The 13,207-nt window shown below is 40.5% G+C and overlaps 1 protein-coding gene across 1 annotated transcript in view; it reads right to left on the minus strand.

Moving 5' to 3' along the window:
* Positions 1–343: 343 nt before the first annotated feature.
* lrp1bb (low density lipoprotein receptor-related protein 1Bb) overlaps positions 344–13,207 on the minus strand; it is a 288,538-nt gene continuing 275,674 nt past the window's right edge. Inside the window, exons 84-92 of the mRNA XM_073473505.1 lie at positions 12,803–12,964; positions 12,056–12,230; positions 11,598–11,702; positions 9,702–9,815; positions 6,928–7,004; positions 4,489–4,579; positions 4,004–4,154; positions 2,139–2,213; positions 344–484 (exon numbers count right to left, since the gene is read on the minus strand). Of these exons, the coding sequence (XP_073329606.1) occupies positions 344–484; positions 2,139–2,213; positions 4,004–4,154; positions 4,489–4,579; positions 6,928–7,004; positions 9,702–9,815; positions 11,598–11,702; positions 12,056–12,230; positions 12,803–12,964 (1,091 nt within the window). The remainder of the gene's footprint in view (positions 485–2,138; positions 2,214–4,003; positions 4,155–4,488; positions 4,580–6,927; positions 7,005–9,701; positions 9,816–11,597; positions 11,703–12,055; positions 12,231–12,802; positions 12,965–13,207) is intronic.

Raw genomic sequence — 13,207 nt, forward strand, 5'->3', positions numbered from 1 at the left:
ACTAGAAACAGGTATGGGTACAAATTTTTAGCACTGCATTTTTAAGGTTTAAACTGTGCACAAGTGTGGTGTATGGTGTTAATAAAGTTTTTGCAAATCAGCAGCTTTACTTCAGTGTCACACAGTATACAGTGTAGCGCTGTATAACTTATGTTTGACAAACATTAGAAAGCAAACGGTAAATGGAAAAGAAAACTCGTCAGCACACCAACAAGGACAATATGCTGATGCTAAACCGGTAAAACCTAAGAGCCTCGTAGGAAATAGAAAACTTCTTGTTTCCTCCTTCGTATTATACATTGTACACTGTGGTAAAAAAAGAAGTACAAAGTGTAAAGTTAGGCTATGCGGCGGTTTCATGAATTGTCCCCTCTAGTTTCTTTGGGAGTAGCTCTCTCCTCTCGTCGATACTGATGACTGGCTTCCGGCAGTTTTGCCCGTCGATATATATCTTTGCATACACTGGGTTGGAGTAGTTCATGGGCTGCATAGGAAGGGAAGGAGATAGAAAAAGTTATTGATATAACTCACTTCAGAACAGTGAGATCCTTAAGGCTGCATTCACAGTTTTTGGCCACCCGGGGTGGTTTTGTGGCATGTAGCCTATTTTAATTAAATCCAGCAGAAATGGGAGACAATTATGATCTGGAGTTGTGTTTTGTACAGCTGATAAGTTAAACATTTAGTCTTCTTTTAGCTCTGTTTTGGTCTCCACCATGTCTTGAAAAAATGAGCTGCTAAATGCTAAAAAATTCACTATGTTTACTACTATAGCTCGTTGCTAAGTTTTTCTGTCTGCTGTTTAGTTCAGCAGTCTCCTCTTGGTGCCCCTATGCTAGATAAAATATGATTAAGTGCCCTCTGGATTCCCTCCAGTGGACAAAATGTGATTAACATGTGTATATTTGTGAAATAAATGGTTAAATAATTAATAGTTCCCTGTGTGTTTTATTACAGGGGTGCAGTAATTATAATAACTTTCTGCACACTGGTGCCACAGTGCATATAGCTGGTGTCCCTTTTTATGTTTTCCACCCCTGTCCCTCAAAAATCCCTAGTCTGCCACTGGATCAGCGGTCGTTTAATGAAATCAGCTGCCTGCTGCGTCTAGAGACAAGTTTCATAAATAGCAGAGTCTGTGGGCTAGCTTGCAGAAAACCAAAACAATGAGCTAAAAGAGACTAAAACAAAGAGACAAAACAACCTCCTGTTTCACATCACACAAGGTCTTTTGAGCTCACGTTAATATCAGAAAATGTTGCAGCTTCCAGGAAAAGTGTAGTTTACCAAGTGGGTAAAACATCTGAGCTTCACTCTGAAGCAGCACAAAGAGGAGCACAAGACATGACCCATGCATACTCCATTAGTAGATTGGGAGTACAGTAATAGACAGCAACATGCAGGAGGAAGCCAATTTAAACATAAAGCCATGCAAGCACAGTTTTCAAGCCGTAGCTTCAGTAGCTTTAAACTTTTTTGACACAAGGGGTATATTTCAGTAGTGATCTCACAAAATGAAGAAGGGAACAGCTACAGATGACTGTGGATGTGGGTGTGGTGTTTAAAACCTTTTATTGAGGGGTGGGCGATCTGGCCAAAAAACAATCTCACGATCTATTTAATCGCAAACACAATCGATGATCTGCATCTTGATCTTTTCTCTCAGCTTTGAAATGCCCCGTAAACTATAGCCAAACTTGAAATAGCCTATGAATTTCTCCATTTGCACCATCAGGACACAATATTGCATTTCAGGTAGATCTATTTTGGCACAAGCTCATCATGCGCCATGTTGCTAGATATAACTAATGTTGCATTGTTTACAATATGTCACCCAGGAAGAGCCACATGAAGTCAATCGTCCAATCAGCATGACCATCAAGTTTCAAGCTTCATTATCTATTGGTTTGTTCAAGTAGCACAAATCTGCTAGGGAGATTATGTTAAGTTTGGAAGCAGAATAAGACACGTGCTTATAATGAAGATTGTGTCTCGCCTTCATGATCGATAACAATCTTAGAACATCAGATCACCCACTCCTAGTTTGCCTGGTACACAGCGAACTTTGGGAAATGCATGAGGATGATTTTAGGGTTTTTTTTTTAAGGCAAACATGAAGTGAAGTTGGGAAAATTCACCTGTCCAGGGATTACCTCCTTGGGCACAGAATTCATGCCCAAGTTGCGAGGGTCACTGGATTGTACACACCAGCCCTGTAACACAACAAGCACCACCTCTGTTCACAGTGCAACACAGCTAATATTAAACAATTCTACGCATAGAATAATGCATTGTCATCTAGTAGTTATATATGTGCAATAAGAGGGTTACAGGACTTACGTTCCACTCAAAATAAAACTGTACTGATTTAAAGACGAAGGAAACTGAGTGGAGAGAGTGCAGTGGAATACAGAAGCTAGTTTAGATGCAACACAGCGTGCGCTGTTGAAAATACAGCCAGATTGGACTGACAATAGCAGATGTCAGAATTGGCAGGCCAAGAAGCGACAGCATTAGGCTTGAAGCTCGAGCAGGTGAGCTAGATAACAACATCAGTGAAGGTGTTATGATTCATTTGATATGCTGGATGTTAGTGTGGGGTTGAGGGCCATGAGCAGAATAAATCACCAGCCAGATGAAGAGTCCTCTCAGTTCATGGCACCTGTGCATTCCTGCAAACCAGCCAAGGCTTTACGAAATTTGATTTATCCCAATGCTAGACGTCACATTATCACAGTAATTGGAACAGAGACGAACAACACAGCACGCAATTATTTTTTAGAAAGCTGGAAAAATAGTTTGGAATTGGTGCTGGGTGGCCTTCCTCCCTCCTGCATTAAAAACAACTTTGACAAATTCTTTTATTTATTTTTCCAACACAAGGTTCGCAGAGTTTGTTGAGTACGTTCTTGTCTTGCAGATGCAGATTAAATGAGTTGAATCACATATAAATATGTGTGTTTGGTGACTGTGATCCACATGTTGTTACTATTTACTGTGCTACTAGACATTGTTTAATAATATTTCATACGTGTGGTTTTGAAACGAGAAAAAGATTTGTTCAGTGTCTGAGTCAATTATATAAGATCATTAGTCAATTATGGATTAACAATTATTAACTGAACAGCATTGACCAAGACATGTGGAAAGGTGTTTAATATATTATAGCTGTGAGCTGCTTTTGTATTGTTTTGTGCACCATATGTGTAAATAATTTGTGTCTACTTGATGTCAGAGTAAATCAGTGATCGCAAACAACTGAGCAACAGCTCATATAACAAGATAAAATGAAATGTTGTTACAAGGAAAGGTTAGAGTAATTTTCTACAATAATAAAAACTACACATCATAAAAAGGATATTGTCAAAACAAAAAAAATTCTAGTTAAAATGAGAAAATTAGCAAATAATTTGTGTCATGGTAGCAGCAATTTGCTGCCATAATGCTTCACTGCACAAAGCAACGAAAGAACCAAGTCAAAATCATTAAATTTGCATTTTCAGACAAATGCAAAGCTTTAGTTTTCCAAACTTATTAAACTAAAAAAGGATATAACTTGCATCCAACTCAATAAACTGCAGTATTTGTCTCTTGGGTGGGTGTCTCTCCTGTAGATTAGTTTTGTCGTGCATTTCATCCACCATGGCAAAAAAGAATTTCTTTAAAGCATGAAAAATCTCTCATTTTAGATCCATTTTAAGTTATAAAAAGCTCTTTTTCACTTTATCAACCCTTTATCTACATTTTTTCAAGAAATATAATGTTATTGCACACCAATTCTGTCTTTTAAATATATAAATATGTAAATATTTGTTTTTTTAAAATATATATTTCTATTAAAAATGTTTTTGAAATGGGAAAAAGAAGTAGAAGATACATTGCAGATCAATCAAAAATAACTAAGCCAAAACCATTTTTTCAACTATTCATTTTCAGACAGGTGTAAAGCTTTAGTTAACCGTTGGCACTGAAGTAAGTTTAACATTGAGTTCAATAACCAAACCTTGTGAGGGTCAAGCGTGAAGTTGGGTCGCAGCAGGCTGCCTGCATCAGCATGGTTGTCATGGTCCACTTCATACATGTTGTATGACGGGTTCCCAATCTCCACGTTTATCCCTCCGTTTGTCATAGGCTGTCTTTGGACACGTTTTCCCCTGAGGTGAGGTGAAGCCAGCCATCATTAACATGACACACAACATGAAGGTCAACATGCTGCACAGCTTTGCACGGCTCCGTACAACAAATCACATCACACCGCTTGGCACGCTTGGTGTACATAACTATGGTGGGCAGACCTAAAAAGCTGAATTATAATCAAAGGCTGAGTGCAGAGGTGACGTGTTCTGCTGAACATTTTGAAAAAAACTTTTCATTTATAAAGCAAAGATGTCCATTTTATCTTCAAAGCTGCGTGGTCTCAGATCTCTCATCATCTGTTGCTGCTTAGAAGCCTCTTTCTTATTTATATTTTATTATATATTTACTTACCTTTGCCTCCGTCTGCAGATATAAACACCTGCTACCACCATCACGATCAAGATTACCAGCAGGACCAGAGGCACAATGATAGCTATGCTCCCTGAGAGACAGACAGAGGAGAGATGGTGTGGAGAGATGAGCGACGATTGAAAGGAGCTGAGATGGCTTTAGATAGTGACACACTGTATGGAGCCAGGACAGACCAGGGCTTCAAAAAAAGGCCAATATAAAAGATATATGTTTCTTCCTTGGGCCTGGCCGCCTTCACAATTCACTCCATTCACAGCTCAGTACATATGAGCTAATTATATTTTTCAGGTATCTGCTCTTTACTTAAGTATTTATTTCCTGACAACTTTTTACTTTTACTCCCCATAGTTTAACACAAATATCTGTACTTTCTACTCCTTACATTTCCAAAAACAGGCTCATTACTTTAGTTTTAATGCATTTGAGAGGAATTATTGATTATTTTTGTTTTGCATCATTGCAAGGCGCCTTTCCCAACATCAAAAGACTGATTTCAACCTATCAGTACATATCACACATCAGATGTAACAAGAGGGAGACAGAGAGTGAGGGACACTCCAGTGAAGAGAAGGCGTGTTAGTGTCTCGTATCTGCAGAGTCCCTGCAGCCCTCTGCCTGTATTTTCTTTTTTTCCTATTTTTTTTTGCTGCTCTGGACACTTTACCAACCCAAAATGTCGGTATTCGACGTCCTGGGAATGTGACTCAATAATCAGCTGTCTTTGGTTGGTTTGGTTGTTCATGAATGGCCGGGACAAATCCTACTGATTCTACCTTAAAGGAATAGTTCACTCTAGAACGAAATTCAGTCATTATCGACTCACCCTCATGTTGATGATAAGTCCGGTGTAGTTTCTTATTCCTCAAAGTGCAGCTGGAGACCCGCGGGGGTACCCTCCGGCAACAATAATCCATATAACGAGCGTCAATTGTGCCCGAGAGGAAAAGGTCCATAAAACTACACAAAAACTTTGTAATATTCCTCCATACTGCTCGTCCGCTGCAATCCAAGTGTCCTGAAGTGGCGACATCCAGAGTTTACTCGAAACAACGTCATTTAGTACATTTTTCTAGCCTAAACAGTCACTATGCTATATTTGCCTGGAGGCACGCTCTGCGTTCACGCGAGTCTCCCTCACAGCGTTTGCACTACAGAAGCCGCGCCAGACAAGATCAACGACACTCGTGATAGATACACACCGGTATTTACATCCTGCTGTGAGTGTCAAAGTTTCAAATCACTAGTGCAGGCAGATCCCTCTTGTGTTTGTGTGTCGCTCGGTTGCTCAAAGCAGGGAGTAAATACCGGTGTGTATCTATCGCGAGTCACGTTCATCTTGTCCGGCTTCCGTAGTGCAATCGGCTGTGAGGGAGACTCGCGTGAACGCGGAGCGTGCCTCCAGGCAGATATAGCATAGTGACTGTTTAGGCTAGAAACATGTACTAAATGACGTTGTTTCGAGTAAACTCTGGATGTCGCCACTTCAGGACACTTGGATTGCAGCGGGTGAGCAGTATGGAGGAATATTACAAAGTTTTTGTGTAGTTTTATGGACCTTTTCGTCTCGGTCGCCACTTACGCTCGTTATATGGATTATTGTTGCCGGAGGGTACCCCCGCGGGTCTCCAGCTGCACTTTGAGGAATAAGAAACTACACCGGACTTCTCATCAGCATGAGGGTGAGTCGATAATGACTGAATTTCGTTCTAGAGTGAACTATTACTTTAAAGTTTTAATATGACGTGAGGTTCAGTTTGCTTTCACAGAAATGGCCAATAGAAATGTCCTTTTACTACTATACTAGTACTACTACTACTATACATACTACTATATGTGGATACTTTTTACTTTTATACTTTGAGTTCATTTCAAAGCCTGTACTTTATCAGTTTTACTTGAGTAAAGAATTGAGTCTTTTTTTCCACAAGTATCTGCACTTCTACTTTATTTAAGAATGCGTGGACTTTTTCCACCTCTGATGTTAATGCAGATTCTACAAACACGTGCATTGTTTTTGCACCTGCAGAAATCTTAAGTTAATAAGGACCAGAAGAGATCCCGAAGGTAACATGGTGTGTTTATATATATATGTGTGTTTTCCTTAAGAGATTTCACTGTATTACTTATAATTAATTTGAAGACAGAGCCGGCAACAGCAGCTCCTCTAATTCAAATGAGGTAAACCTGCTGAGCGTAGGCTTTTCTCTTCAAATACTGCAAACTGGCTAGGTTGGATGGAGCACAGTAATTCTCTAGTTAGGCTGCCAATCAGGAACAAGTCCAACTGTGTGCCATGGGATTGGAGTAAGTAAAAACTTGCCTGTAAATATGTGTGGATGTGGGCATTGTGGTATTGATATATGCATTTATTCATACAGAATGTTATGGGTTTATAATAAGGCTTCGAGAAATACTCACCTCCGCTGGTATTGTCTGATCTGCTGCTTTTAGGGGCGGGTCTTTCACACTGTGTGCCTGCCCAATTGGCTGAACATCTGAAGGAGGTCAAAAGAAAGTAAAAATAAACTTTCATCAGAATACCTTTTTTTTCAGGCAGAAAGACTGCTGAGAAAACACCTTTAGAGGATGAACTACATTATGATGTGACCGTGGCTTACATATACAACACATTATGATTCAGTCTTGCGATGAAGTGCTTTGATCCAACACAAACAAAACACCACCTGGAGAGAGAGCACTACTGTATGTATATATATAGATGTGTGTCCATAAACAGTGTGAGGTGAATTTACATGTTGAATATTCAGTGTCAAAAAAAATAAAAATTTAAAAGGATGACAGCGGCACAACAAGTCTTCATCTCATTTGTGTTCCAATGGAATCCGATGAGCGTGATGTATGACCCTTGTTAGAGGAGGTGATATCTAATTTCACACGACTGACTCAAATGGGTCTGTAAAGCGTGACTGATCTGGTGGGTGCGACTGGATGATGACAGAATGAAATTACTCTAAATTACATGCACTCTAAGAATCAGAACATCCGGCTATCAAAAAAAATAAGAATGCAGCCCCATACATAGTGGGAATGAATCACGCCCTCGCAGAACGAAATGTCACAGCGGCATGAATTTTAATGGGAAATTTGGGGGCAACGGGGAGTTTGATCTCCTTTGGGAAGCATAAACCATGAAAAGAATAATTCCTTAAGGGATGAAGATACTCTCTTAACCTCCGTTGAAGGCGTTAAAGATAAACACCAATTTCTGATGAAATGTTCAGCCTAGTAAGTTACACGCAGACGTGATGACTGGTCAATAACGGATATGTTTCAACTTTCCATCATGCACAGGTTGCAAAATGCACAGACTGATGGCCACATCACACAGACAGTGTCACGTTTTAGTCCCCCCCCCCCCCTGACTCCTGTGTGCTGGGTGAAGATTGCATGAGATGGGTGGATGGGTGGCAGTGAGGGGCAGCAACGGTACAGAGTCATGCAGCAACTGATAATGTAATAAGTGCCATGTCAGCTAATACCCGTTCAAAATATCACACAGAAGAGTCAAAATTGAGCTCTAAGTGAAGAATGTCTGCAACTACTAATAATTAAAATAATGACATTTTAAGACGTGCTTATTTGCTTTCTTGATGATAGTTAGATATGAGCATTGATACCACTCTCATGTCTGTACAGTAAATATGAAGCTACTGTTGGCAGCTGTTTAGCTCAGCTTAGCAGAGAGACTAGAAATGGGGCGAAACAATGGACCTAATGAGGGGAAACTGGATACAGCGCTGGAGTCAGAGCCCCGTTCATTCCTATGAGAGCTTCTCAGTAGCAAATGCAGCCAAAAAAGTTCAACTTCCTGAGTGTGAAATTACCCTGATTTTCTACATAGACTTCCACTGGCTGAGCGGCTAACTTACAGTTTAACCCTTCGCTAACTTGAATTGAAATAACATAATTTAATGGTGTGGCTCTTCTAGACTTTACTAATGTTATAGGACTGACTGGATCACAATCTAATTTTACTGGGGCTGCGATGCTCAAAAACTGTATCCACGCTCTGGAAGCTATTTCAAATCGGCTTCAGAGCTCTTCTTCCTGGAGTCTTCGGGGGAAACGGCTAGCCTGGATCTGTCTAAAGATAACACAATCTGTCTATCAACACCTCTAAAAGCTTGATTATCAACACATTAAATCTTGTTAGTTTGATCCATATGGAAACAACATGTTGCAGAGGGTGGGCGTGCTGAATTGCTTGTTGAAGTTGGTGGTTGCCAGGCAACATGTGGACAACTCCAGACAGAGCCAGCCCAGCTGTTTCCACCTCCTTGCAGCCTTTTTGCTAAGCTAATTGACTTCTGGCAGAAGCTTCAAATTAACGGTACAGAAATGCGTGTGTCAGTTTTCTCATCTAACTCTGTATATTTCTCAAAATGTCAGCTTATTCCTTAAACGCACATTAGGTGGCTTTATCAATTAGTGATTTTTTGTAAAGACATATTTTACGTGTCATTTTGTCCAAGCTCTCGTGTGAAAGAGAAGGTTTCTTGGAGTCTAAGGCTTAGTGAAAAAAAAAATCAAATGTGATGTACTAATAGAAATCGGGTTACTTAATGACAGTAAATAAAGTGATCTTAAGGTCATTTCACTTAAAGTCTATATTATCACAAAAGATAAAATGATTGAGTGAGAAAACATTTTCTCTGCTGTTTAAAGGCAAAGTCGAGCTGTGAACGTTGCTGATAAAAAGGTCGAGCAAACGCTCGAAGGGCAACACAGTGTTTGACAACAACGTTACAAGCTTACTAATGACAGTTAGCCAACCTTTCGTCCTCTGAGCCAGGGCAGTGTGACAAAACATGTTTCAATCAAAATGGTAAGTACATATTAACAATTTGTCAAGGACACACACCAGTCAAAACCAAAATGGCTGAAAATAATTTAAATAGAGACACAAACCTATCCAAAAATAATCAATATGATCATAATCTTGGGAGATTATGATCCTGGAGCAATGTCATGTCATTTCACTGTATATGATTAAATAAGTCATTACCTTATCCAGCACTTATTACATGATAAGCTGCTACAAGGCGGCACTGTGACAAACAGCCCATATACTGGGCTGAGGCTGGAATGGAGCCAGATGGAGTTGAGGTGGGGGTGTAGACAAAGGGGGTGAGTGGCCTCTGAATACAGCTGGAGAGGTGAGAAGGACCTACTTGCAGCGTGGTTTGTTAAGAGCTGTTAATGTGCACATCCCCTCATTCTGACAGAAGTAATCGCAGGGGTTGGCCAGCTCATCACAACGTTGGTTCTTGAACCCTGACGTGCAGCTGCAAAACATTGTGTTGGGAGTGATAAAAGGGCCCAGAGAATGTACTGTATATTGTTGAACCGTTTGCAGCTTGATGAATGGAGGCTGAGACACTAATCCCTTTCAGCAGCTTCATTCATAAGATGGAGTAAGTCAATGTCGTGTCTGCATCGAGCAAATTAGCAAAATAAATAATATGAACACAAATCAATTTCACTGCTCACCAAGTGAGGGGAATATATCTGCAAGAGAAGAGTCTGTTACAGTGGTGTCACCTCTGGATGGATTCAACATTGTTGAGACATATCAGTGTAGAAAAAGATTTACAATATTTCAAAGAGGGAGGGATTTTTGGACTTAAAAATCACTGCTGTGGCTTTGCAGCAAAACAATCCAGACACTAAAATGTGAGCAAAATACTTGTCACGCTTGGATAATGGTTGCTTGACCACACTCAGGACCCAGGACCACTGCATACAGTTTGCCAATCCCACAAAGACATCCTTTCAAAGAAAATTCTATTTTTATTCAGAAGTATGATGACAGGAAAAGTCAAAGTGACAAAAAAATACAATAACATATTTTTTTATCTGAGAAAAAAGACATTATTGCTGCTTCTTACTAACGGGCTAAGGTCCTGCATTTATCCAACTGGGCAAAGCAGTTGTTGAAGTAAGTGATATTTTCTGCATTGTAAAGGAAAAGAGCTACTGTATGGCCGAAGTGCTTTTCAAGAAGAATACTCCAATAATTGTCAGTGAATGAGGGCTTGGCTGTTTACTGTAGCTGTCTTTACCGCAGAGCTGATGCATTTTGAGAAAACCTCTTTAACCTTTTTTTAGTGCTTAATGCATCAGTTATCATTCCAATTGAAGTAGCTCTGCCCTGCAAGGTTCTTGCTTTGGGATGGCTTGATGAAATATACATTTACTGAGAGTATTAAGGTCAAACATTATGATTTCTTGACACAGATATATCCATCATCTCGCATAATCCCTGTTCTTTGCAGCAAATAATAAACCACATTATCGGGATCTGTTAACCTCCTCGTATAAGATGGGATCATTTGCATAGAAATTGATTCTATCCCCTGGAATTTGCGAGTGATGACCACAAATTTCAATTTAACTATAGTGGACAATGGGCAGTTAAAAAAATACAGAGTTGGCTTTTGAAATGGATTTCCAATTTCCTCCTTGGAGATTACACAGCACTGTATGTGATTATAGCTGAGGTGGTATTAATCTATGGGTAGCCTTTCACAATCATTTCCTCGTGTCTGCCAGTCAAGCTTTTGTCTGTTTCAAGTTTCTCCCGTTGGATTTCATGGCATGTTCTACCACTGACACATACCTCAGCGTCTTTTTTTAGAGCGCAAAACTTCTTAAACCTGCTACTGAGTGTCAGGGAGGCCTGACATCAGCTCTTAACTGCAAGGAGGAACAGTGTGATATGTGCAGAATGGCAAGCTTTGAAGGGGTTTTGAAACAGTTTTTTATCTAAAAACCTTAAGCCACAGTGAGGTGTCATGCGGCATAAGATGGTGTACTGGCACTCGGCCCCCTGCTGTGCCATGGCCTCCACATAGTGACATCAAACCTTCCCTCAACTTAAGGATTTTTCTCCAGAGGAAGACATCTATCTTGCACTGTTCTCCGAGCAGGGAATGGTTTCCCTAGGTGATCTAAGGCCAGGATTTCTAGGGCACAGAGCCAGTATTTGAATGGAAACAGTGTGAATAATAGCGGAGAACATTCAATTTTTTCCCCCACTTTCCTTCACCCATTAAGCAGTGACTTACTGACAGAAAGGCAGGTTGGTGTCGGGGTCCAGGTGACAGGTGCCTCCATTGTAGCAATATCCGTCACAGAGCTGACAGCTCGGCGCTATTCTGCCATTTGTGCAGCTGGAGGGTGAAGAAATAATGGATGCTAGCAAGAAAGCTACACTTTTACAAGAAGCAAAAATGACTCAGTGGTGGTTTTGTCAAACATATGCATAATTCATATAAAACAGACAAGTTCACCTGGCTTCTAATTCACTGACATTACCACAATCTAAATTGCTGTAAGGTATGTGGCTCAATAAATTTTTCAGATTTAATCAAATCAATTCATTCAGCCTGTAGCCTGCGGATACAGCAACTGAGACCAGAGAATCCACTGTAGAACGCATGCTTTTCCATAAATGTTGACGACTGTGAAGGCTTAGCTATGTAGCAGAAGGCATGAGGGACAAGAATAGTGAGCAGATACTCACTTGCAAACCACATCCCCTGTCTCCTCGTTAATGAGGCAAGGTGCTCCGTGGCATCGAAGACACTTGTCCACCTCGCACTTGTTTCCCTCAAACCTGGCAGGACACACACACTCCACATATCCACTACTGGACAGCGTACAGGCCTTGGAGTTCACACAGTAGTGATGACAGATGTCTGCGCCACGTCCAGAGAGGTGGAGAGAGAAAGAGAGGGTAGTGTGTAGTGAGCAACTGGGAACATAGTTTAAGCTCGTTTGATTGGAGTTGTACATGGCTTTAATGGAGTTAATCATCCACATGAAATGACATCTTAGCCACAGATGAAAATATATCACCCTTAGGGCGAGCAACAGTGGGAAAATACTAATGACGTGCAGTTGAAATTGTTTCCCAGCAAACAGTTATGAGAAAACAATGCAAAATAAAAAACATTATCTCCTCAGCACAGAAACACCCACAGGTTGTTTGATTGTAGTAGTTTGATTTTGTTTATCTGCAAATGGAGGCAAATGTGGTGTTTGTCAAAAAGAAAATACTTTGGGGGGCTGTTTTTTGTACCGCACTGTGAGTGAACTTTGAAAAGCTCAGTCCTATAGATTTTATGCAGCATAACTGAATTCAAATCCATTCTTTGTGGGGATTTGTTCTTGCAGCTAGACTTGAAAATGCCAATCATAAGAAGGCCAAGAGCCTGATAATAATCATTTGTTGTGTCTGCTGCTACCCAGTACTGGGTGCAGGACTCACGGTAAAGACAACGGTCTCCGGTATATTCTGCCATACAGCGGCACACAGGCTGGTTCCCCTGAGTGACGTCACATGTTCCCCCATTTAAGCAGTAGTTGTCACAGATCCTCCTCTCACAGAAAGGCCCGGAGAAACCAACAGGACAGCGGCAGGTAGGCTTACCTGGACAAAGAAAGACAAAGACAGATTATGAGAGCAGGAAAAGACCAAAACCAACAATACACTGATCCTACTCAGGAGTATTGTCTGTGTAGCCAAATCCTGATATGCGCCACAGATCATTGTTTTCCAGACACTATTAAATACTTTAAATACATCAATATCCACAATGCTGCACTGAGTAACATGCTCCTCCATTCCAATGAACAAGGGCTCTGTCATTTATTTTTTCTCTACCTCACATAC

The sequence above is a fragment of the Pagrus major genome, chromosome 9 (genome assembly GCF_040436345.1).
Source record: "Pagrus major chromosome 9, Pma_NU_1.0".
NCBI classification, from domain to species: Eukaryota; Metazoa; Chordata; class Actinopteri; order Spariformes; family Sparidae; genus Pagrus; species Pagrus major.